We start from the raw sequence: 26,463 nt of genomic DNA, 5'->3' as shown, positions 1-26,463 counted from the left end.
TGAACAAGAATGACAGCAATCTGTTATCAGGCTTGGCACTTCCAGATTTGAGTAGAATCCATGTGATTGATCACTACGTACTCACTGAAAGAGTTGGCTAAATGGTTTTTTGGGAAGAAAACATTCCAGGCAGAGGGGAAAACCTAGAGCAAAGTTAAAAAAGAAGATATATGTTCTTGATCTGTTCAAGGAATAGCACAGAGGTTAGTGTGGCTAGAGCAGAGAAAGGATGATCAGTAGTGCAGTAGGAAATGAGGTCAGGATGGTAATGGGAGAACCAGACAGTTTGGACTTTGTTACAGTAAGGCTGCCTTGTATTCTGAGTAAAATGGGAATCTAGTATTTCTCTTTTCAGGATGGGAGTGATATAGCTGAAGTCAGCCTGGCTGCCATGTTGAAAATGTAATGCAGGGAGGAAAGGGTAAAAGCAAAAAGATAGGGTGCCTGGGTCGCTCAGTGCATTGAGCCGCTGCCTTTAGCTCAGGTCATGATCTCAGGGTCCTGCGATTGAGGCCCGCATCGGGCTCTCTGCTCAGCAGGGAGCCTGCTTCGCCCTCTCTGTCTCTCTGCCTGCCTCTCTGTCTACCTGTGATCTCTCTCTGTCAAATAAATAAATAAAATCTTTTTTTAAAAAAGCAGAAAGATATAATAAGAGGCTATTTCAGTAATCCCAATGAGAGGTTATGATGACTTTGGGCATGGGCATGGTGGTAGCATTTGGGGAAAAAATAGTGAGATTCTTTTGTGTTTCTTTTAAAGATTTTTATTCATTTGAGAGAGCAAATGAGAGCATGAGCAGTGGGGAGCGGCAGAGGGAGAGGGAGAAGCAGACTCCTCGTTGAGCAGAGAGCCTGATGCAGGACTTGATCCCAAGACCGTGAGATCATGACGTGAGCTGAAAGCAGATGTTTAACCAACTAAACCAACCAGGTACCCCAAAATAGTGAGATTCTTGGTATTTTTTCAACTTTGAAAACTTCAAATCTATAGAGAACTTGCAAGAATCGGTCAATGAACATTCATATATCCTTCACTTATATTTACTAATCATTAACACCACATTCTCTCTCTCTATATGGAGATATCTATATATCTATGTCTATATTTGTTTATGAGTGTTTGATATATGTATACATATATATGAAATATATAGAGAGAAATAGAAAAGTAAGACACTAAATGATTTTTATAATATTACGTGAATTTTACAAATGTTAAGCCATTTTATAGTCAGTTGAAGACATCATACTTTATACTGCAATACTTTATGTATCTATTTCCCAAGAACAAAGACATCCTGTGATAGTTAATTTTTTGTGTCAGTTTGACAAGGCCATGGAGTGACCACATATTTGGTTAAACATTCTAGTAGGTCTGTGAGGGAGTTTCTGAATGAGTTAACATTTGAATTGATAGACTGAGAACAGACAATTGCTTTCACTATTGTAGGTAGGCTTATCTGATCTTATGTTATTCCAATCTTAAGGGTAATGCATATGAAATTTCTATATCAAGTGTAATTTATGCTATAGTTTTTAATATATAATTTTTCAAGAAAATAAATATTCCTAAGAATTATTTTTAATCAGAATTATGTATTTAACTTTACTGAATGCTGTAGTGGGTTGATCAGTGGCCCTTCAAAAGATATGTCCATGTCCTAATATGTGTTCCCTCTGAATGTTACCTTATTTTGAAAAAATACTCTGCAGATGTAAATAATTAATCACCTTAGAATATCCTGGGTTACATAGGTGGACTCAAAATTCAATAGCAAGTGTCCTTACAAGACAGAAGAAAATATAGAAAAGAAGAGAGCCATATAAAGGTGGAGGGAGATACTGGAGCAATAGAGCCAAAAGGAATGCCAGAATAGAGCCACCAGGAGCTGGAAGAGGTAAGTATGGATTCTCCCTTAGAGACTCTAGAGGAAGTGAAACATTGCTAACACCTTTAATATCACAGTGTGGCCTCTAGAACTGTGAGATAATAAATTTCTGTTTTTTAAAGCAATCAAGTTTGTGGTAATTTGTTACCATAGCCCTGGGAAATTAATACAGATGCTTTTATGCATTGTATGGTTTTTATTGTTTAGTTTGTTTTTAATTGGGAGCATATTAATAGGGAAAAATCATGTGTTTACAATGTTATTGGAAGGCTTTATTTAGTAAGCTGCACACCCCCCCAAAAAAACTCCAAAAAACCCCCACTAAGTACAAAAAAAGGGCTTACTAGTAAAATTATTTCTTTTAAAAAAACATTTTATTTATTTATTTAAGATAGAGAGAGAGAGATAGAGAGAGCCCTACCATGCACAATGCAGGAAGGGGCAGAAGGAGCAGACCCTCTCCTGAATAGGGAGCCTGATGTAGGGCTCAATCCCAACAGCCTGGGATCATGACCTGAGGCAAAGGCAGACACTTAACTGACTGAGCCGCCCAGGCACTCAGTAAATTTATTTCTGCTAAGAATGCCTTTAGAAGCATACCAATCTACTTCTGAAGCTTCTTCTATTTGTCACAACAACATTTGATCCCAGAATTCTGGAGAGTGTCCACTAAATATGTGATCCACCAGTTATGGAATCAGATTAAGAAATAATACAGTTGAACTCAAGTCCTCTATTTTCAGAAATGATTGAAAGTGTGAAAGCATGCTTGAGAGGTGTCAAGTAACTCCAAAGGAATATTTTATCCAAAGTATTATCTATGACAATGACCACTTACAGACATTTAAAAAGTAATTCATATCCTTACAGTATTATTAGAACAGTTTAACTGGTAACATCTGCATAAGTAATATCATAAATCTAATCTTTTTCTCAAAACTAAGAAAATTTTCTCTAAAAATGGTATAATCATTAAGAATGTGAAATGTCGGGGCGCCTGGGTGGCTCAGTGGGTTAAAGCCTCTGCCTTTGGCTCGGGTCATGATCTCAGGGTCCTGGGATGGAGCCCCACATCGGGCTCTCTGCTCAGCAGGGAGCCTGCTTCCTCCTCTCTCTCTCTGCCTGCCTCTCTGCCTACTTGTGATCTCTCTCTGTCAAATAAATAAATAAAATCTTAAAAGAAAAAGAGTGTGAAATGTCCTTCAGTAATGTGTATTAATTTACTCAACTTAAGAAAACTCATAGTGGTGGAAAACACAGTGAAAGTAAGGAATGTGAGAAGGTGTTTAAATTTAATTCTGTCCTCACCAATATAGACAATTCATATAGGGTGAAATTTTATAAATGTTAATAATTTGAGAACATCAGGGGCTCCTGAGTGGCTCAGTAGCTTAAGACTTTGCCTTCAGCTCAGGTCATGATCTCAGGGTCCTGGGATTGAGCCCTGCATTGGACTCTCTGCTCGTCAGAGAGCCCGCTCCCCCGCCACCACCACCACCTCTGCCTGCCTCTCTGCCTACTTGTGATCTCTGTCTGTCAAATAAATAAACTCTTCTTTTAAAATTTATTTTTTGTTTATTTTCAGCATAACAGTATTCATTATTTTTGCACCACACCCAGTGCTCCATGCAATCCGTGCCCTCTCTAATACCCACCACCTGGTTCCCCCAACCTCCCACCCCACCCCCCGCCACTTCAAACCCCTCAGCTTGTTTTTCAGAGTCCATAGTCTCTCATGGTTCACCTCCCCTTCCAATTTCCCCCAACTCCCTTCTCCTCTCTAACTCCCCATGTTCTCCATGCTCCACAAATAAGTGAAACCATATGACAATTGACTCTCTCTGCTTGACTTACTTCACTCAACATAATCTCTTCCAGTCCAATCCATGTTGCTCCAAAAGCTGGGTGTTCATCCTTTCTGATGGAGGCATAATACTTCATAGTGAATAAATCAACTCTTAAAAAAAGAATTTGAGAACATCAATATTTGTGTGGATAATTTAGTCACCACCAGAAAATGCATACTGGTGGGAAAGTCTATGAATATAAGGAATGTAGGAAGGTCTTTAGAGCTGAGTTTTCACAAACCAGAAAATTCATATTTCAGATAAGCTCTGTGAATATTAGTAATGTAGGAAAGCCTTTACTGTGTGTGGGCAAGTTACTTAACATTAAGAAATTACACTGACAAGAAACCTGGTGAATGTGCAAACTGTGGCATGATGTTTAAACTTAATTCAGTCCTTACTAAATATTAGAGAATTCATACTGGTGAGTTTTTTTTTGTTTATCTTTACTGTGTGTGGACAATTTATCCAAGGAGAGGATTCATACAGGTAGTAAATCATAGGAATATAAAGAATGTGGGAAGGTCTTTAGACCTGATTGAATTCTTCTTTCAAATCAGAGAATTCATACTGCCGATACATTCTGTGAATGTAAGGAATGGGGAAAACCTTTACTATGTATAGATAAGTTACTCAACATCAGAGAATTTATACAGGTGGGAAATCACAGGAATATGAAGAATGTGGTAAGGTGTTTAGACTTAAAATTGTTCTTTCTTGCCATCAGAGAATTCATACTGATGATACTCTATGAATGTAAGGAATGTGGGACAGCTTTTATTGTGTGTGGACAAGTCAGTCAATCTAGAGAATTCATACTGGTGAGATACCTGATTAAATGTAAGAAATTTGGGAAGATATTTAGACCTAATTCAGTCATTATTATAATATAGAGAATTCATACTGCTGAATAGCTTTATGAATATAAGAAATTTAATAAAGTTTTTACTGCATGTAGACAACTTATTTAACATCAGATTATGAATATCATTAAAAAAACCACAACAACTCTATGAATGTAATAAAAATGGGGAAACCATTAATATGCAAAAACAAGTTACTTGAGAATAGAATATTGGTAAAAAGCTCTTTGAATGCAAGAAATGTGGGAAGGCTTTTACATATCATTCAAACCTTAATATATGTTGGTGAATTTATACTGGTGTGAGTTATTATTGAATGTAGAGAATGTGAGAAAGCCTGTAGTCAAGGAAGTCACCCTCACATGCAAAAGAGAATTCATACATGTGAGAAACATTTAATATAAAACATTGTGGCGAGAACTTCAGTAATGGCTATCAAATTACTCAACCTCAGAGAATTCATATTTGAGAAAATCTGTGAATGCAAAGTATGTGAGAAGATCTTTCCAGTGGCAAACTTTCATTAATTGGTATGAATAGTTTTCCATCTTAAAATTGGACTCACTAAAATTGCCTCACTAAATAAATCATTAGCTAAAGCAAATTAAATACATGAGAAACTTAGAACTGCTTCATTTGTATATCCATAAAACCTTGTTATACTTCTTTACCTATCTCCTAAATCTTCTCTTACACTTCTCCACCTCCAAGACCTTGTTTAACTTTCTTTGATTCCTTAAATTTACTCCTTCTCCTCCTTTTTCTTTGCTCACAGTACCACCTTAATGTATCTTAAAGTTGATATTCCCTTTTGGGGAAAACCTCAAAATCTAGTGATGTTTAGATCTTTGTGTTATCATGTGGACTTCCCATATCCCAACATGAAAAGAGAAGTGCCCTTCAAGATGATCATGAGGTTTATAATTTTGAATTACCAGGATTACCATGATTAGTCACAATGCTTGATTGTTTTTAAACATTATTGAATTCAGGGGTTCCTAGTTGGCTCAATTGGTTGAGTGTCTGACTCTTGTTTTGGGCTCAGCTCATAATCTCAGGGTTATGAGACTGAGCCCTGAGTCTGGCTCCATTCTCTGTCTCTTTCTGCCCCTCCCCCCTTCCCCTCTCTAAAAAAAAATTAAAAAAATTGGTGGATTCAAAGTTCTAGTATTTTCTAGTATTTTGTATTTTTGTGTCTATTTGTAAGAGATATTTGTAGGGCTTTTTTTTTTGTTATGCCTTTGTCTGGTTTTGTTATCAGTAGCCTCATAGAATGACTTAGGATGTGTTCCATTCTCTATTTTTTGGAAGAGTTTTGTAAATAATTAGTGTTACTTCTCCTTTAAATGACTATCTGGTTCTAGGCTTTTCCTTGTTGGGAGGTTTTTTTTTAAAAAAAGATTTTATTTATTTATTTGAGAGAGAGAGAAATCACAATTAGGCAGAGAGGCAGGCAGATGGGGTGGGGAATCAGGTTCCCTGCTGAGCAGAGAGTCTGATTTGAGGCTCAATCCCAAGACTCTGAGATCATGACCGAAGGCAGAGGCTTAACCCACTGAGCCACCTAGACTCTCTTGTTGGGAGGGTTTTTTTAAAAAAATTATTGCTAATCAAATATCTTCATTTGTTACAGATTTATTCAGATTTCTATATGTATTCTTTACTTAATTTTGATTGTTTGTGTCTTTCTAGAAATTATTCCATTTCACCTGCATATTTAGTTTGTTGGACTATAGATGTTCATAGTATAACCTATTGTTCTTTTTTTCTTCCAATTTTTATTTCAATTCCAGTTAGTTAATATACAGTGTAATATTAGTTTCTAGTGTTGGATTTGGTGATTCATCACTTACATACAACAGCTAGTGCTCATTACAATAAGTGCCCTTCTTCATACCCATCACATATTTAATCCATCCCCCCAACCACCTCCCCTCCAGCAGCCTTCAGTTTGTTCTCTATAGTTAAGTGTCTGTTTTATGGTTTGCCTCTCTCTTTTTTCCCCTCATGTTCTTCGTTTTGTTCCTCTTTTTTAAAAATGTTATTTACTTATTAAAAAGTTTTTATTTTAAATTCAATTAATTAACATAATATGTTATTAGTTTCAGAGATAGAAGTCATTGATTCATCAGTCTTATGTAGTACCCAGTGCTCATTACATCAGGTCCCCTCCTTAATGTCCATCACCCAGTTACCCCATCCCTCCATTCCTCTCCCCATTAGCACCCCTCAGTTTGTTTCCTATGATTAAGAGTCTCTTATGGTTTGCCTATCTTTCTGATTTCATTTTGTTTTATTTTTCCCTCCCTTCCCCTATGATCCTCTTTATTTCTTAAATTTCTTTTTTTTTTAAAGATTTTATTTATTTATTTGAGAGAGAGAGACAGAGAGAGAGAGCATGAGCGAGGAGAAGGTCAGAGAGCGAAGCAGACTCCCCATGGAGCTGGGAGCCTGATGTGGGACTGGATCCCGGGACTCCAGGATCACGCCCTGAGCCGAAGGCAGTCGTCCAACCAACTGAGCCACCCAGGCGTCCCTATTTCTTAAATTTCTTAAATTTATTTCTTAAATTCCACATTCAAGTGAGATCACATGATAATTGTCTTTCTCTGATTGACTTATTTCACTTAGCATAATACCCTCTAGTTCCATCCATGTCATTGCAAATGGAAAGATTTCATTTATTTTGCTGACTGAGTTGTATTCCATTGTATATATATACACACCATATCTTCTTTATCCATTTATCTGGCGATGGGCATCTGAGCTCTTTCCATAGTTTGGCTATTGTGTACATTGCTGCTATAAACATTGAGGTGTGCATGACCCTTGGGATACTACATTTGTATCTTCAGGGTAAATACCCAGTAGTGCAATTTCTGGGTCATATGGTAACTCTATTTTCAACTTTTTGAGGAGCCTCCATACTGCTTTCCACAGTGGCTACACCAGCTTGCATTCTTTCTCCATATCCTCGCCAGTATCTGTCATTTCGTGACTTGTTCATTTTAGCCATTCTGACTGGTGTGAGGTGATACCTCATTGTGGTTTTGATTTGTATTTCCCTGATCTTGGGTGATGTGAAGCATTTTTTCATATGTCTATTGGCCATTGGTATGTCTTCTTTAGAGAAATGTCTCTTCATGTTTTCTGCCCATTTCTTGATTGGATTATTCATTCTTTGGGTGTTGAGTTTGATAAGTTCTTTATAGGTTTTGGATATCAGCCCTTATCTGGTAAGACATTTACAAATATTGTTTCCCATTCTGTCAGTTGTCTTTTGGTTTTGTTGACTGTTTCCTTTGCTGTGCAAAAGCTTCTTATCTTGATGAAGTCCCAATAGTTCCTTTTTGCTTTTGTTTCCTTTGCCTTTGGAGGTATGTCTAGGAAGAAGCTGCTGTAGCCAAGGTCACAGAGGTTGCTGCCTATGTTCTTCTCTAGGATTTTGATGATTCCCGTTTAGGTCTATTACCCATTTTGAATCTATTTTTATGTATGGTTCAGGGAACTGGTCCAATTTCATTCTTCTTCCTGTGGCTGTCCAATTTCCCAACACCACCTGTTGAAGAGACTGTGTTTTTTCCATTGGATATTCTTGCCTGCTTTGTCAAATATTAGTTAACCGTAGAGCTGAAGGTCCATTTCTGGGTTCTCTATTCTGTTCCATTGATCTATGTGTTTGTTTTTGTGCCAGTGCCATAGTTTCTTGATTACAGCTTTGTACTAGAGCTTGAAGTCAGGCATTGTGATGTCCCCAGCTTAAGTTTTCTTTTTCAATGTTCCTTTGGCTATTTGGGGTCTGTTCTGGTTCCATACAAATTTTAGGATTTTTTGTTCCAGCTCTGTGAAAAAAGATTTCATTTATTTTGATAGGGGCTGCATTGAACGTACAGATTGCTCTAGATAGCATAGACATTAAACAATATTTGTTCTTCAGTCCATGAGCATGAAAAGATTTTTCATTTCTTTTATTTTTTTAAAGATTTTTTATTTATTTTATTTGACAGAGAGAGAGATCACAAGTAGGCAGAGAGGCAGGCAGAGACAGAGGGGGAAGCAGGCTCCCTGCTGAGCAGAGGGCCTGATGCGGAGCTCGATCCCAGGACACCAAGATCATGACCTGAGCCGAAGGCAGCGGCTTAATCCACTGAGCCACCCAGGCGCCCCAGTTTTTTCATTTCTTTTTGTCTTCCTCAATTTCTTTGATGAGTGTTCTATAGTTTTCTGAGTACAGATCCTTTGCCTGTTTGGTTAGGTTTATTCCTAAGTATCTTATGGTTTTTTGGTGCAGTTGTAAATGGAATCCACTCCTTAATTTCTCTTTCTTCTGTCTCATTGTTTGTGTATAGATATACAGTTGATTTCTGTGCATTGATTTTACATCCTGCCACTTTGCTGAATTCCTGTATAAGTTCTAGCACTTTTGGGGTGAAATCTGTTGGGTGTTCCACATAGAGTATCATGTCATCTGTGAAGAGTGAGAGTGAGAGTTTGACTTTCCCAATTCAGGTGCTTTTTATTTCTTTTTATTGTAGGGTTGCTGAGGCAAGGACTTCTAGTACTATGTTCAACAACAGTGGTGATAGTGAACCTCTCTGTTGTGTTCCTGATCTTAGGAGAAAAGCTCTGTTTTTCCCCATTGAGAATGATATTCACTGTGGGCTTTTTGTATATGGCTTTTGTGACTTTGAGGTATGTTCTCTCTAACCCTACACTGTGAAGTTTTAATCCACAAATGCTTTTTCTGCATCAATTGAGAGGATCATATGGTTCTTGTCCTTTCTTTTTTTTAAAGATTTTATTTATTTATTTGAGAGAGAGAGTGAGAGAGAGCATGAGCAAGGAGAAGGTCAGAGGGAGAAGCAGACTCCCCATGGAGCTGGGAGCCCGATGCGGGACTTGATCCTGGGACTCCGGGATCATGACCTGAGCTGAAGGCAGTTGCCCAACCAACTGAGCCACCCAGGCGTCCCTTGTCCTTTCTTTTATTAATATAGTACATCACATTGATTTGTGGATGTTGAACCACCCTTACAGCCCAGGACTAAATCCCACTTGGTCTGGTGAATAATCCTTTTAATGTACTGTTGGATCCTATTGGCTAGTATCTTGTTGAGAATTTTTGCATCCATGTTCACTGGGGATATTGGTCTGTAATTCTCCTTTTTGATCAGGTCTTTGTCTGTCTTGGGGATCAAGGTAATGCTGGCCTCATAGAAAGAGTTTGTGAGTTTTCCTTCCATTTCTATTTTTGAAACAGCTTCAAAAGAATAGGCATTAATTCTTCTTTAAATGTTTGGTAGAATTCCCCTGGGAAGCCATCTGGCCCTGGAGTCTTGTTTGTTGGGAGATTTTTGATTACTGCATCAATTTCCTTGCTGGTTATGGATCTGTTCAGGTTATCTATTTCTTCCTGTTTCAGTCTTGGTAGTTCATGAGTTTCCAGGGATGCATCCATTTCTTACAGATTGCCTAATTTGTTAGCATATGGTTGTTCATAATATGGTTTTATAATTGTTTATATTGGTATTGGTATTGGCTGTGATCTCTCTCCTTTCATTCATGATTTTATTTATTCAAGCCCTTTCTCTTTTCTTTTGGATAAGTCTGGCCAGGGGCTTATTAATCTTATTAATTCTTTTAGGGATTCCTGGGTGGCTCAGTCAGTTAAGCACCTGCCTTTGGCTTGGGTCATGATCCCAGGGTCCTGAAAAACAGATATGCATTCATCAGTCAATGGAAATTTGGGCTCTTCCCATAATTTGGCTATTATTGATAATGCTGCTGTAAACATCGGGGTGCATGCCTAGGTTGCATGCCCTTCAAATCAGTGTTTTTTGTATCCTTTGAGTAAATAGTGACTAGTACATTTGCTGGGTCATAAGATAGTTCTATTTTTAACTTTTTGAGAAACCTCAATACTGCTTTCCAGAATGTCTGCAACAGTTTGCATTCCCACTAACAGTAAGAGAGGGTTCCCCTTTCTCTGCATCTTTGCCAAAATCTGTTGTTTCTTTTGTTGTTAATTTTAGCCATTCTGACTGGTATGAGATGATATATTATGGTGGATTTTATTTGTATTTCCCTGATGATGAGTGATGTTGAGTATCTTTTCATGTGTCCGTTAGCCATCTCCTTAACTGGGTTATTCATTTTTTGAGTGTTGAGTTTAATAAGTTCTTTATAGATTTTGGATACTAACCCTTTATCAGATATGTTGTTTGCAAATATCTTCTCCCGCTTCGTGGATTGCTGTTTAGTTTTGTTTAGTTTAGTTAATTTTTTTCATTCACTGTGCAGAAGCTTTTTATCTTAATGAAGTCCCATAATTCATTTTTGCTTTTGTTTCCCTTGCCTCCAGAGATGTATCTAGTAAGAAGTTGCTATGGCTGAGGTCAAAGAGGTTGCTGTCTGTGTTCTTCTCATATGGAGTCATATAGTATTTAATGGTTTCCAGTCTCACATTTAGGTCTTTTAACCATTTTGAATTTATTTTTGTGTATGGTGTAAGAAAGTTGTCCAGTTGGGGAAACAGGACAATAACATGGACTTTTCAAGTTTTCTGTCTCTTCTTGATTCAGTTTTGGGAGATTATATATTTATAGGAATTTACCTACTTCTTCTAGATTGTCCAGTTTGTTGGCATATAATTTTTCATAATATTCTTTTAGAACCCTTTGTATTTCTGTGGTGTGAGTTATTTCTCCTCTTTCATTTCTGATTTTCATTATTTGAGTCATCTCTCTTTCTCTTTCTCTAATGAGTCTGGTCAAAATTTTATCAATTTTTTTTCTATCCTTTCAAAGAACCAGCTTCTGGTTCCATTGATCTGTTCTATTCTTTTAGTTTCTATTTTGCTTATTTCTGCTCTAACATTTATTATTTCATCCCTCCTACTGGTTTTAGGTTTTGTTTGTTCTTTTTCTAACTCCTATAGGTATAACATTAGGTTGTTTATTGGAGATTGTTATCGCTTCTTGAGTTAGGCCTGTATGGCTGTAACCTTCCCTCTTAGGTCAGGTTTTGCTTCATCCCAAAGATTTTGGACTGCTGTGTTTTCATATTTATTTATTTTACAGACATATCACAAGTAGGCAGAGAGGCAGGCAGAGACAGAGAGGGGGAAGCAGGCTCCCTGTGGAGGAGAGAACCAGATGCAGGGCTCGATCCAGGACCCTGGGATCAGGACCTGAGCTGAAGGCAGAGGCTTCAACCCACTGAGCCACCCAGGTGCCCCTGTGTTTTCATTTTTATTTGTCTCTATGTATTTTTAAATTTCCTCTTTGATTTCTTGGTTGACCCATTCATTGTTTAGTAGCATGTTTTTTAACCTCCATGTATTTCTTCTGTTTCCAGATTTTTTTTCTTATGGTTGAGTTCTAGTTTTATAGCATTATGGTGGCTCAGTATGACATCAATGTTTTTAAATTTGACTTATTTTGTGGCCTAATATGTGATCTGTTCTGGAAAATGTTCCTTGTGTACTTCAAAGAAATGTGTATTCTGCTGTTTTAGGATAGAATGGTCTGAATATATTTGTTAAATCCATGTCATCCATTCTGTCATTCAAAGCCACTGTTTTCCATGATTTTCTGTTTGGATGATCTGTCCATTGATGTAAGTGGGATGTTAAAGTGCCCTACTATTATTGTTATTACTATCAAACTTTCTTTATGTTTATTATTAGCTGCTTTATGTATTTGGGTGTTACTATGTTGGATGCACAAATATTTACCATTGGTATATCTTCTTGTTGGATTTCTCTGTTTCTGAGTATATAGTGTCCTTCTTTGTCTCTTGTTACAGTCTTTGTTTTGAAGTCTATTTTGTCTGATACAGATATTACTACCCAGCTTTCTTTTTATATCCATTTGCATGATAAATTCTTCTCTACCCCTAAATTAAAATTTTTTTTGATTTTTTAATAGATTTTATTTATTTATTTGTCAGAGAGAGAGAGAGTGAGAGAGAGTGCACAAGCAGACAGAGTGACGGGCAGAGGCAGAGAGAGAAGCAGGCACCCCAATGAGCAGGGAGCCCCACGCGGGGCTTGATCCCAGGACCCTGGGATCATGTCCTGTGTGGAAGGTAGTGGCTTAACTGACTGGGCCACCACCCAGGCATACCCCCTTTACTTTTTTTTTAAATTTTAATTTTAATTTAATTTTTAAAAAAGATTTTATTTATTTGACAGGCAGAGTTTACAAGTAGGCAGAGAGGCAGGCAGAGAGAGAGAGGGGAGGAAGCAGGCTCCCTGCAGAGCAGAGAGCCTGATGCAGGACTTGATCCTGATCAGGACCTGAGCCGAAGGCAGAGGCTTTAACCCATTAAAGCCAAAGGCAGTGCCTTTAACCCAGGCGCCCCTACTTTTTTTTTTTTAAAGAAATTTTTATTTAAATTCCTGTTAGTTACCATACATAACTTTAGTTCAGGTGAACACTATAGTGATCCAACACTTCTGTACCTCATGAGATGCGCATCACAACAAGTGCTCTCCTTAATCCCCATCTCCTGTTTAATCCACCCCCACCTCCCTTCTGGTAACCGTCAATTTGTTCTCTATAGCCAAGTGTCTGAGGGGTACTTGTCAGGCTCATTCAGTAAAGCATGCAACTCTTCATCTTAGGGTTGTGAGTTTGAAGCCCACATTGGGGTATAGTTTACTTAAAAAGATAAAATAAAGAGGCTGTTTCTTAGTTTGCCTCTCTCTATCTCTTTTTTTCTCCTTTGCTTGTTTGTTTTGTAAACAAACAAATAAATTCCACATATGAGTGAAATCATATGGCATTTGTCTTTCTCTGACTGACTTATTTCACTTAGCATAATACTCTCTAGCTCCATCCATATCCTTGCAAATTTCATTCTTTTTATGGCTGAATAATATTCCACTGCCCATACACATTTACATTCAAAGTAATTATTGATATATATGTACTTATTGCCATTTTATTACTTGTTTTGTCATGGTTTCTGGAAATTTCCTCTGACCCTCCCTTGTCTTTCTTTCCTTCGTGTTTTACTGGTTTTCTTTAGAGATACATTTGAATTTATTTCTTTTTATTTTCTGCATGTTTATTAGTGGTTTTAATATATGGTTGCCATTAGGTTTGTATATAACCTTTTCTGTATATAGCAGTCTATATTAGGTTGATGGTCATTTAAGTTTGAACCCATTGTTTTCTCCTTTCCTCCTCATGTTTTAGGTATATGTTATTATATTTTATATTTTTTGTGAGTTCCTTGACTGATTTTCTTACAGAAATACTTGTTTTCACTGTTTTTGTATTTCTTACCTTTAAACTGTCACTTTGTTTCTCCTTTCCACACAAAGTATCCCCTTTAGTATTTCTTTCTTTTTTTTAAAGTAAACTCTGTGCCCAATGTGGGGCTCAAAAACTCACAACCTCAAGATCAAGAGTTGCGTTCTCTCAACTGAGCCATTCAGGCCCCACCCACACCTATAATATTTCTTGCAGGGTTGGTTTATTAGCCATGAACTCCCTTAATTTTTCTTTGTCTGGGAAACTCTTTATTTCTCCTTCTAATCTGAATTCTTTTAGCCTTGCTAGATAGAGTACTCTTGGTTGCAGATTTTCCCCATGCAGTGCTTTGAATATATCATGCCACTGTCTTCTGGCTTGCAAAATTTCTGTTGAAAAATCTCCTACTAGTGTCCACAATAGCCAAATTATGGAAAGAGCCAAGATGTCCATTGACAGAGGAATGGATAAAAAAGATGTGGTATATATACAGTGGAATATTACTCAGCCATCAGAAAGGTGAAATCTTATCATTTACATAGAAATGGATGGAATTGGAAGGCATTATGCTGAGTGAGATAAGTCAGAGAAGGACAATTATCATATGGTTTCACTCCTGTGAGGAATATAAGAAGCCACACAGAGGGTCATAAGGAAAGGGAGGGAAAAACGGAATGGGAAGAAATCAGGGAGGGAGACAAACCATGAGAGACTCTTAACTATGGGAAAGAAACTGAGGGTTGCTTGAGGGGAGGTATGTAGGGGGATGGAATAACTGGATGACAGGCATTAAGGAGGGAACATGATGTCTTTTTTTTTTTTTAAAGATTTTATTTATTTATTTAACAGAGAGAAATCACAAGTAGATGGAGAGGCAGGCAGAGAGAGAGAGAGGGAAGCAGGCTCCCTGCTGAGCAGAGAACCCGATGCGGGACTCGATCCCAGGACCCTGAGATCATGACCTAAGCCGAAGGCAGCGGCTTAACCCACTGAGCCACCCAGGCGCCCAAGGAGGGAACATGATGTAAGGAGAATTAGGTGTTATATGCAACTGATGAATTACTGAACTCTACATCTGAAACTAATAATGTTCTATATGTGGCTGATTGAATTTAAAAAAAGAAAAATCTGCTAGCCTTTTGACTTTCCCTTCTAAGTTATTGATTTCTTTTATTGGCTGCTTTTAAGATTTTTTTTATCACTAATATTTTGCGAACATAATTACAACATGTTTTGGTGTGGGTCTGCTTTTATTGATTTTAATGGGAGTTCTCTGTCCCTCCTGGATCTGGATAGATGTCTGTTTCCTTACCCAGATTAAGAAAGCTTTCAGCGATTATATCTTCAAATAAATTTTCTTTCTCCCTTCTCTCCCAAACGTTATTATGTTTGGTGGAGTCACTGAGTTCCCTAAGTTTATTCTCCTTTTGTATAAATTCTTCTCTCTATTGTTCAGCTTTATTGCTTTCCATTTCTTTGTCTTCTAGATCATTGGTTCCTCTGCTTCTTCCAGCCTACTGTTCATTGCATCAGGCATGTTTCTGAACTCATTTCTTGCACCCTTCGTCTCTGATTCTTTTTTAACTCTTTATCTCCTTGGAAAGGATCTCACTGATGTCTTCCATTCTTTTCTCAAGTCTAGTGAGTATCCCTACAATCATTGCTTTAAATTCTTCATCAGGAGTGTTACTTATATCTTTTTCACTTAGATCTCTGGATGTGGCCTTATCTAGCTCTTTCATTTGGATAAAACCCTGTGACTTCTCATTTTGTCTAAGTCTCTACTTGCTTTTCTGTGTTAGGAAATCCAGTCCTGGGTCACCTGGGTGGCTTAGTCGATTATGCCTCTGACTCTTGATTTTGGCTCAGGTCATGATCTTAGGGCCATGAGCTACAGCCCTGCATTGGGCTCTGCGTTCAGCAGGGAGTCTGCTTCTCTCCTTCTCCCTCTCCCTTTACCCTCCCCCACTGCAAATAAATACATGAATAAATCTTAAAAAAAAAAGAAAGACCAGTACTATCTCCTGCTTCTGAAAGTAATGGTCTAATGAAGAAGAGGTTGTGTAGTGCCCAGGACCTGGCACTTCAGAGAGTATTTCCATTTTGTGCTGTGTGCACTCTGTTGTTGTGTTCTGGCTTCTCTACCCTTCAAGCCAATCAGAAGAGGCTCTCCTTGCTTGCTGTGAGCAGTGTTTAGTCCCTGGCCTGAACGTAGTGAGTTTTAACTAGGTGTGCTCTGAACTGCTTGTGAAATGAGACCTGTCACTACTTCCACTGGAGCTGAGGCCCAGCAAAACTTTCTGGTTAGGAGATGTGGTGTGGGCAGGGGTTTGTGAAGGTCTTCTGTGAAAGGGGCCTTCCATGCTGGTGGAATGAGGTAAGTGTGATGTAAGTGTGATGTAAGTTTGACCGAGAAAGGGAGTTCCTTTGGAGCTCTGAGGCAGGGATGGGTGGCTTAGTGTACACAAGTTAGGCAGCCAGTGTCCGTGCTGCACTGCTTCCCACAGGTGGCTCTGTGTTTATGTTGAGGGCAGGAGAAAGAAATGGCACCTGCTAGTTCCTTTATTCTCGGACATGCTCTGAGAAGAGCAAATAATCCTTCACTGTGCCTCAGGCACTCTTCAGATAGTTTCATGCTGTATGCCCCTGGCGTTGTTTGCCTGCCTTCTCTCCAAAAGCAACATAGTGCCCTCCAGGCTCTATTGTAGTCAAATCCAGTGACCGTTAAGCTCCAGTGGTTGCAAGAACATATGAAATTGGGCCTTCTTATTTTCCAAGCAATTGGCTATGGGAAAACATTCTTCTTGTGTGTTTCCCTGTGTGTTTCTCTCTCTCTTGCCCTTCTCCATGACTATGTCTCACTCCCCTCTACAGCAACCAGCATCCATTTCTCCCCTAAACCATGTCACTGTACTTCTTACCTTCTCCAATGTGGCCTCTCCTCTCCCTTTAGTTGTGAAGTCTGTTTTGTCAGTCTTCAGGTCAATTTCTGGAGTGCTTGGGATAATTTGATAGTTACCTAGTTGTATTGATGGGATGAGGCAATCCTCGTGTCCAAATCTGCCATCTTCCTGTCATTCAGTCCCTTTATTTTCAATCTGCATGTGTCTTTAGGTCTGAAGCGAGTCTCTCATAGATAATATATAGATGGGCCTTGTTTTATTATGCTTTCCATCACCCTCTGTCTTTTGACATCACTCTGTGTCTTTTGATTAGAGCATTTAGTCCACTGACATTCCAAGTAATCATTTTCCCCCAAATATTTCATTTATTTTACAGAGAGAGAGAGAGAGAGAGAGAGAGAGAAAACACCCACAAGCAGGGGGAGCAGCAGAGGGAGAGGGAGAAGCAAGTTCCCTGATGAGTAGGGAGCTCAATATGGGGCTCAATCCCAGGACCCTGGGATCATGATCTGAGCTGAAGGCAGATGCTGAACCGACTGAGCCACCCAGCTGCCACATCTGCCTGACTTATTTTGCTGAACATAATGTACTCTAGCTCCATGCACATCATTGAAAATGGCAAGGTTTCATTCCCTTTGATGGCTGAGTAATATCTATCTATCTATCTATCTATCTATCCATCCATCCATCCATCCATCCCACATCTTCTTTATCCATTCATAGTTGATGGACATTCGGGCTCTTTACATAGTTTAGCTATTGTTGATAATGCTGCTATAAACTTCAGTGTACCTGTATCTCTTTGAATTTGTACTTTGTTTATCCTTTGAGTAATATCTAGTAGTGCAAATGCTGGATAGTAGGGTAGTTGTATTTTTAACTTTTTGAGGACACTCCATGCTGTTTTCCAGAGTGGCTGCACAAGTTTTCATTTCCACCAACAGTGCAAGAGAATTCCCCTTTCTCTGCATCCTAGCCAACACTTGTTTCTTGTGTTGTTAATTTTAGCCATTTTAATCTGTTAGTTACTGTGGGAATCTGGCCATGTTGCTGCAGGTAAATCTCATAATATTGTGGAAGTCCTCCATGACTGCTTCCTCTTGGAGTTATCAACTCTCAGGCTTCTCTGCACTGAGCCCCCAGTGTCTCATCAATTATACTTCAGTGTAATCATCTTAAGCACTCTAGAACTTATCCAGAACTTTCCTAATCCAGTACTTATTACCATGGTGTTTTCTACTCTTGAGTCTCTGTACCAGTAAGCTGTGACTTCTTGTATCTCCCTGTGATTCTCTAACATTGAAGTCATTGGTTTGCCCTATGTCCTCCTATCTTCCCATCTTTTACACATCACAAAGAATTATTGATTTTTCAGTCTGTTCACCTTTTTTACTTTTGTTGAGATGGAGTAGTGATCTCCAAGCTCCTTACATTTAGAACTAGAAACTGTAAGTCTTTGTAGTATCTTTTTTTTTTTTAAGATTTTATTTATTTATTTGACAGACAGAGATCACAAGTAGGCAGGGAGAGAGAGGAGGAAGCAGGCTCCTTGCTAAGCAGAGAGCCCCATGCGGGGCTTGATCCCAGGACCCTGGGATCATGACCTGAGCCGAAGGCAGAGGCTTTAAACCACTGAGCCACCCAGGCACCCCTTTGTAGTATCTTTTAATGGAAAATATTTTCTTTCAATTTTTATGAAGTCTAATTTGTCTATCTTTTCTTTTGTTGTTTATGCCTTTGGTATCATATCCAAGAATCACTCCCAAACCCTATGCAGTTTCCGCCCTATGCTTTCTTCTAAGAATTTTATAATTTTAGGTCTTATATTTATTTCATGGATCCATTTTGCACTCATTTTTGTATGTGGTGTTAGGTAAGGATATAACTTCATCTTTTACATCCTGTTTTTCCAGCACCATTTGTTGAAAGAGTCTCTTTTCTCCCATTGAATGGTCTTGGCATCCTTGTTGAAAGCATTTGACCTTATATGTGAAGATTTATTTCTGGAATTTCTATTCTATTCCATTGGTCTAGATGTTTGTCTTCATGCCAGTACACCCTGTTTTGATTACTGGAGCCTTGTAGTAAGTTTTGAAATTGGGATGTGTGAGTCCTCCAGTTTTGTTCTTCTTGTTCAGGACTGTTTTGTCTATTTGAGATTCCATATGAATTTTAGAATGAGATCTATTTCAGCAGAAAGCATCATTAGGATTTTGTATTAAACCTGTATATAACTTTGGGTTGTACTGACATCTTAGCAATAATAAGTCTTTCTTTTTTTTCTAGAGAGAGAGAGACAGAGAGATGGGAGGGGGAAGGACAGAGGGAGAGGGAGACAGAGAATCTCTTTTTGTTTTAAATGGAGCTTATTTTATTTTTATTATTTTTATTTTTTAATAGTACATCATTAGTTTTTCATGTAGTGTTCAATTATTCATTAGTTGCATATAATACCCAGTGCTCATTACAACCCATGCCCTCCTTAATACTCATCACCCCGTTACTTTTTTGAAAAGATTTTATTTATTTATGAAAGAGAGAGAGTGAGAGGGCAAGAGTGAGCACAAATGAACAGGAGAGGCACAGAGGAAGAAACAGTCTCCCCACTGAACAGAAAGCCTGGCACAGGCCTCGATCCCAGGACTTTGGAATTATGACCTGAGCCAAACACAGACACTTAACCAACTGAGTCACCCAGGTGCCACTTAACAGTAATATGTCTTTCAATCCATGAACATGAGATCTCTTTCCATTTATTTATGTATTCTTTAATTTATTTCAGAAATGTTTTTGTTATTTTCATCATACAAGTTAAGTTAATTCCTAAGTATTAGTGAAGTTAATTAAGTTAGTTAATTCCCAAGTATTTTCATGGTATTGTAAGTGAAACAGTTTTCTTAATTTCCTGTTCAGATTTTTCATTTTTAATATATAGCAATGCAACTGATTTTTGTGTGTTGACTTTGTATCCTGCTACTTTGTTGAATTCATTTAATAATTTTAAGTTTTCTGTGTAATCTTTAGGGTTTTCTACATTTGAGATCATATCCTTTCTGAGCAGAGGTAATTCTGCATCTTCCTTTCCATTTTGGATGCTTTTTTTTTTGGACCAATTGTTCTGGCTAGAATTTCTAATACTATGTTGAATAGAAAAGGTGAAAACAGACCTCCCTGCTTGTTCCTAATCTTAGATGAACAACTTTCATCTCTCACCACTGAGTATTTGTTTGCTGTGCATTCTTCAGAAATGGCATTTTATTATATTGAGGTAGTTTCCTTTTATTCCTAGGATTTTGAGTGTTTTTATCTTGAAGGAGTGATGAATTTTGGGGTGCCTGGGTGGCACAGTAGGTTAAGCCTCTGCCTTCAGCTTGGGTCCTGGTCTCGGTCCCTGTTATGGAGCCCTACGTCAGGCTCTCTGCTCAGTGGGGAGCCTGCTTCCCCCTATCTCTCTGCCTGCCTCTCTGCCTACTTGTGATCTCTCTCTGTCAAATAAATAAACAAAATCTTTTTTAAAAAAGCAGTGCTTAATTTTGTCAAATGCCTTTTCTGCATCTATTGAGATGATCATGTGTTTTTTTTTCTTCCATTCTGTTAGTGTGGTGTATTACATTGATTGATTTATGTAGATTGAGTCATCCTTACATTGCAGGAATAAATCCTACTTGCTCATGGTGCATAATTCTTTTAACATGTGGCTGAACTCCCTTTTCTGATATATATTTTTTGAGGATCTTAGCATCACTGTTCATAAGGGATATTGATCTGAGTATTATTTTCTTGTAGTGTCTTTCTCTGACTTTGGTATCAGGGTAATGCTGGCCTCATAGAATGACAGTGTGCCTTCCTCTTTGTTCATGTGGAGAAGTTTGAGAAGGATCATTATTATTTCTTCTTTAAATGTTTGGTCAATTTCACCAGTAAAGACATGGGGCCAAGAACTTTTCTTTGTCAGGAGATTTCAAAAAATTACTGATTCATTCTCCTTACTAGTTATAGGTCTACTCAGACTTAAAAAAACAAGACTTATTTATTTTAGAAAGAAGGGGGGAAGGGAGAGAGGAAGAGAACCTTCAAGCAGACTCCCAGCTGAATGTAGGAGCCTGATGTAGGCTCCACCCTACTACCCATGAAATCATGGTCTTAGCTTATCTGACTAGGCCACCCAGGCATGCTAGATCTATTCATATTCTATAGCTATTTGCTCTGTAGTTACCATGGACATTGTATCTAGTATCTTAAGGTTATCACAGTCTAATTTGAGTTTATACTAGCTTAACTTTAACTGTTATTTTAATAGCTCTGATAACAAATTTTGCAGGCATTATATTCCTGTTTATTTTTCCTTTGAGGATAGTATTATGTAGCATTTTATTTTCATAATCAAAACCATGTAATCCATGATATACTATTGTTTTGTTTCAATTACTTGTCACCTGATCATTGTAAATGACATTTTTCTAATATTGAGGATATCTTCAAACTGAACCATTTTTATAAAAATAAAGAGGATGAAACATTATAATATGGCTGAAATTATATTTAAAGATTGTAGTTTTCAACATTAAAGCTTGATAATTATGTAGTATTTGGTTAAATATATAAAAGGTAAAATAAGTGTTTAACTGTAGAAAACAAAGTATATTTAATTCAACAGCTTTATGTTTGAAATATTTGGATGCCAGTAAATTGTGGTTAGCTTTTATTCTATGTATTCTTCATAGTAATAAAATTCACAAAAGGAAATTTATACCACATTAAAATACCTTGCACATTAAAATATTAACAGTATTGTCTAAATTTACTGATATTTTTAAAAGTTCCAAATTCCGAATTTGCTTCATTTTAAGAATAAATGAGATTTGAACTGTACCACTCTTTAAAAGACATAATTGAAAATGATTGCATTGAGTAAATTGCAAATGAATATATAGACATTTGGAAATTAATGAATGAATCTAAAATCCACACCATTAGCCACATGATGTCGCTGTATACCACAAAGTCTTGTCATCAAAAACTAAAGAGGAAAGCTCCATTTTGTCACAGTCTGAGAGAAGACAAAAACGGCCGGGAGATATATTATTCGAGATATAAAGTAAAGAGAGTATGACTTTGAAGTGAGTGAGAGGTACCAAATTTATAGTGGTTTTGCGATGCTGTTTCCCAGGCAAGAAGGCAAGGGAACCCTGCGTTTGCTGCTCTGCGTTCTGCTCCTCGCAGCCTGGAAGACTGGGAGTGGTCAGGTCCACTATTCGGTCCCGGAGGAGGCCAAACACGGCACCTTCGTGGGCCGCATCGCCCAGGATTTGGGACTGGAGCTGGCAGAGCTGGTGCCACGCCTGTTCCGGGTGGCGTCCAAAGGCCACGGGGACCTTCTGGAGGTAAATCTGCAGAATGGCATTTTGTTTGTGAATTCTCGGATCGACCGGGAAGAGCTGTGCGGGCAGAATCTGGAGTGCAGCATCCACCTGGAGGTGATCGTGGATAAGCCGCTGCAGGTTTTCCATGTGGAGGTGGAGGTGAAGGACATTAATGATAACCCACCGGTTTTCAGAGCAAGAGAACAAAGGTTTTTTATTCCTGAATCTAGACTGGTGGATTCACGTTTCCCGATAGAGGGCGCTGCTGATGAAGACATTGGTACCAACGCTCTTCTAACATACACCCTCAGCCCCAGTGATTATTTCTCTTTGGATGCACAGGCAAGTGATGAACTCAGTAAGTCACTTTCACTTGAATTGAGGAAGTCTTTGGATAGAGAAGAAACACCAGAACTTCATTTATTATTGACAGCCACTGATGGGGGCAAGCCAGAGCTGGAAGGTACAGTTCAGCTGCTGATCACAGTGCTGGATGTTAATGATAATGCCCCATTGTTTGCCCAGGCTGGGTACAGAGTCCATTTATTAGAGAGTACAGCAAATGGAACATTAGTGACTACATTAAATGCCTCTGATGCCGATGAAGGTGTAAATGGCGAAATTGTTTTTTCCTTTGGCAGTGATGTTCCTCTAAACATTCAAAAAAACTTCAAAATTGATTCCAGCTCAGGAGAAATTAGACTAATTGGTAGACTGGATTATGAAGAAACGAAATCCTATGAAATTCAGGTAAAAGCAGTTGATAAAGGAAATCCTCCAATGTCGAATCACTGCAAAGTTTTAGTGAAAGTGCTGGATGTAAATGACAATGCTCCACAACTGGCAATCACACCTCTGTCTTTGCCGGTCAGAGAGGACTCTCCACTAGGCACCGTCATGGCCTTTGTCTCCGTGTCCGACCGTGACTCTGGTGTCTACGGGCAGGTGACCTGCTCTGTGATGCCTCCTATCCCATTCAAGCTGGTGTCCACATTCAAGAACTACTATTCGCTGGTGCTGGACAGCGCCTTGGATCGCGAGAGCGTATCCAGCTATGAGCTGGTGGTGACCGCAAGGGACGGGGGATCGCCTTCGCTCTCCGCCACCGCCAGCGTGTCCGTGGAAGTGGCGGACGTGAACGACAACGCGCCGGCGTTCGCGCAGCCCGAGTACACGGTGTTCGTGAAGGAGAACAACCCTCCCGGCTGCCACATCTTCACGGTGTCGGCGCGGGACGCGGACGCGCAGGAGAACGCGCGGGTGTCCTACTCGCTGGTGGAGCGGCGCGTGGGCGAGCGCGCGCTGTCGAGCTACGTGTCGGTGCACGCGGAGAGCGGCAAGGTGTACGCGCTGCAGCCGCTGGACCACGAGGAGCTGGAGCTGCTGCAGTTCCAAGTGAGCGCGCGCGACGCGGGCGTGCCTCCGCTGGGCAGCAACGTGACGCTGCAGGTGTTCGTGCTGGACGAGAACGACAACGCGCCCGCGCTGCTGCCGCGGCCCGGCGCGGGCGGCGGGGGCGGCGCGCTGAGCGAGCTGGTGTCGCGGTCGGTGGGCGCGGGCCACGTGGTGGCGAAGGTGCGCGCGGTGGACGCGGATTCCGGCTACAACGCGTGGCTGTCGTTCGAGCTGCAGCCGGCGGCGGGGGGCGCGCGCAGCCCGTTCCGCGTGGCGCTGTACACGGGCGAGATCAGCACGACGCGCCCCCTGGACGAGGCGGACCCGCCGCGCCAGCGCCTGCTGGTGCTGGTCAAGGACCACGGCGAGCCGGCGCTGACGGCCACGGCCACCGTGCTGCTGTCGCTGGTGGAGAGCGGCCAGGCGCCAAAGGCGTCGTCGCGGGTGTTGGCGGGCGCCGCTGGCGCCGAGACGGCGCTGGTGGACGTCAACGTGTACCTGATCGTCGCCATCTGCGCGGTGTCCAGCCTGCTGGTGCTCACGCTGCTGCTGTACACGGCGCTGCGGTGCTCGGCTCCGCCCAGGGAGGGCGCGTGCGGGCCTGGGAAGCCCACGCTCGTGTGCTCCAGCGCGGTGGGGAGCTGGTCGTACTCGCAGCAGAGGCGGCAGAGGGTGTGCTCTGGGGAGGGCGCGCCCAAGACCGACCTCATGGCCTTCAGCCCCAGCCTACCTCAAGTTCCAGGCTCCGCAGAAGAAAGACAACAACCCTCAGAATCAGAACACTTAGGAAAGGTGAGTCTTTCCCCTGGATTCCAGAATTGCTCTATTTCCTTTATTTATGATTCTATTATTTTGATTCATAGCTTGTCCTTATTTTTTTTATCATTATCCTGTTGTGCAATATATGGCTTGAGAGGTTAATTTCTTCATTGAAAACAATTTACTTAAATGTGTTTTTTTCACATTTTGTTTTTTTCATAATTAAATCTGTTCGTGAATAATTGGACTTTGAAGGACTGAAAAACAATTCAGCTAATTTTGAAAATTTATTTCCTGTAAATACCTTTCTCAAAATTAAAAAAAAATCATAATTGGAAAAATTTTAAAGAGAATGAATATATAAAATGCATATTTCCAATTTACATCAACCATCCATGCTGTTAGAATATGAATAGCTGTATGTTATTTAGAATAGGTGTATATTATTTAGCTGGACATTTTCTGAATTAATTTTTTGATCAATAATTCATTTGTCTTTATCTGTTTGTGCAACAGGTAATAAGTTAGGTTTTCTTTTCCTTGCTTTTGAAAGCAGCCTGAATGGATCTTTTAATGCCAGGACTTCTGAAATTACCTATCATAGATCATTAGAATACATGACATCACTTAGGAATAACTGCTAATAATAAATATGTCTTTCAGTAGTAAAATAACCTGTTATTTGGGATAAAAATTTCACACTTGCAAAATCCGTAGAGTTTTAAGGCACAATAGAGAGTTCATTGAGAAAAGAATACCCTCTCTGGAGCACCTGGGTGCCTCAGTGGGTTAATCATGATCTGTGGCTCTATCGGTTGGGTGCCTGACTCAATTTCAGCTCAGGTCATGATCTCGGGGTAGTGGGATCCAGCCCAGTGAAGGGTTCTGCAATCAGTGAGAAATCTGCTTGACCCTCTCGCTTTGCTTTTCCTACCCCACCCCCAGCAGGCACTCTCTCTCTCTCTCAAACAAACAAACAAACAAATAAAATCTTTAGAAAAAAAGAAAAGAATTCTCTTTCAATTTTGTTAAATATATATATATATATATAGAGAGAGAGAGAGAGAGAGAGAGCGCGCAGCGGAGTGGGGAGGGGCAGAGGTAAAGAAAGAGAGGGAGAATCTTTAAAAAAAAGATTATTTAGGGGCGCCTGGGTGGCTCAGTGGGTTAAAGCCTCTGCCTTGGCTCAGGTCCTGATCTCAGGGTACTGGGATGGAGCCCCACATCTGGCTCTCTGCTCAGCAGAGAGCCTGCTTCCCTCTCTCTCTCTCTCTGCCTGCCTCTCTGCCTACTTGTGATCTCTCTCTCTGTGTCAAATAAATAAATAAAATCTTTAAAAAAATAAAAAGATTATTTATTTATTTGTTAGAGAGAGAATGAGAGCGAGAGCATGAGAAGAGACAGGTCAGAGGGAGAAACAGACTCCCTGCCAAGCAGGAAGCCTGATGTGGGACTTGATGTGGGACTTGATCCTGGAACTCCAGGATCATGACTCAAGCATAAGGCAGTTGCTTAACCAGCTGAGCCACCCAGGTGCCCAAAAGAGAGAGAGAGAGAGAGAGAGAGAGAATCTCAAGAGGGCTCTATACCCAGCACAGAGCCCAATGAGGGGCTAGATCTTACAATCCTGAGATCATGACTTGAGCTGAAATTAGGAGTTGGACATTCAACAGAGTCATCCAGGCACACTAAAATATTTTAACATTAAAAAAATCTTAACATTTAAAAAATTATATTGTGGGGTGGCCAGGTGGTGGGACTTTTTCCCCCCCCAAAAGTGGTGAGTACTCGTTGTTATGCTAGTGGGTTGCTCAGTCATCCTTCCCAGTATCTGTATTATTAGGTTAATGTATGCAGGCCTCCCACTGTGTAGAGAATGACTCCCTGCCTCTGGCACCACACTCTATGCCTGGGATAACATTTAACACAAGTGTGAGATCACTCACTTTCTCCTGGCAGCATCCATATAATTAAGGAAGTTGGAGTTTTCCCAAAAGGTGAAGACTGATATTGATAGACTGCATTTTAATTGGAAACTCCTGTGTTGGGTCATTAAAATGTAAACTTGACAAGTAAATGTTAAACTTGGAAAAGAATTTTGAAACTTCAAAAGAAAATGTCTTAGACAGTGAAATAATTGTCTAAAACTGTCTTCTATTTTGTTCTTAGTTATTTGCTGTTTTTT

At 39.7% G+C, this 26,463-nt stretch overlaps 1 protein-coding gene across 1 annotated transcript; it reads left to right on the top strand.

Annotated features, from left to right (window-relative positions):
• The first annotated feature begins 262 nt into the window (after window positions 1-262).
• Window positions 263-24,440, top strand: LOC122891041 (protocadherin alpha-1-like). The gene is made up of 3 exons (XM_044226452.1): window positions 263-301; window positions 1,854-1,897; window positions 21,932-24,440. The coding sequence occupies exons 1-3, from the start codon at window positions 263-265 to the stop codon at window positions 24,438-24,440; spliced, it is 2,592 nt and encodes an 863-aa protein (XP_044082387.1).
• The last annotated feature ends 2,023 nt before the right edge of the window (window positions 24,441-26,463 follow it).

Source organism: Neovison vison, chromosome 1, assembly GCF_020171115.1.
Source record: "Neovison vison isolate M4711 chromosome 1, ASM_NN_V1, whole genome shotgun sequence".
Lineage (NCBI taxonomy): Eukaryota > Metazoa > Chordata > Mammalia > Carnivora > Mustelidae > Neogale > Neogale vison.
Note: the sequence above shows the minus strand (reverse complement) of the source record. Positions and strands in the feature narration are given on the sequence as shown.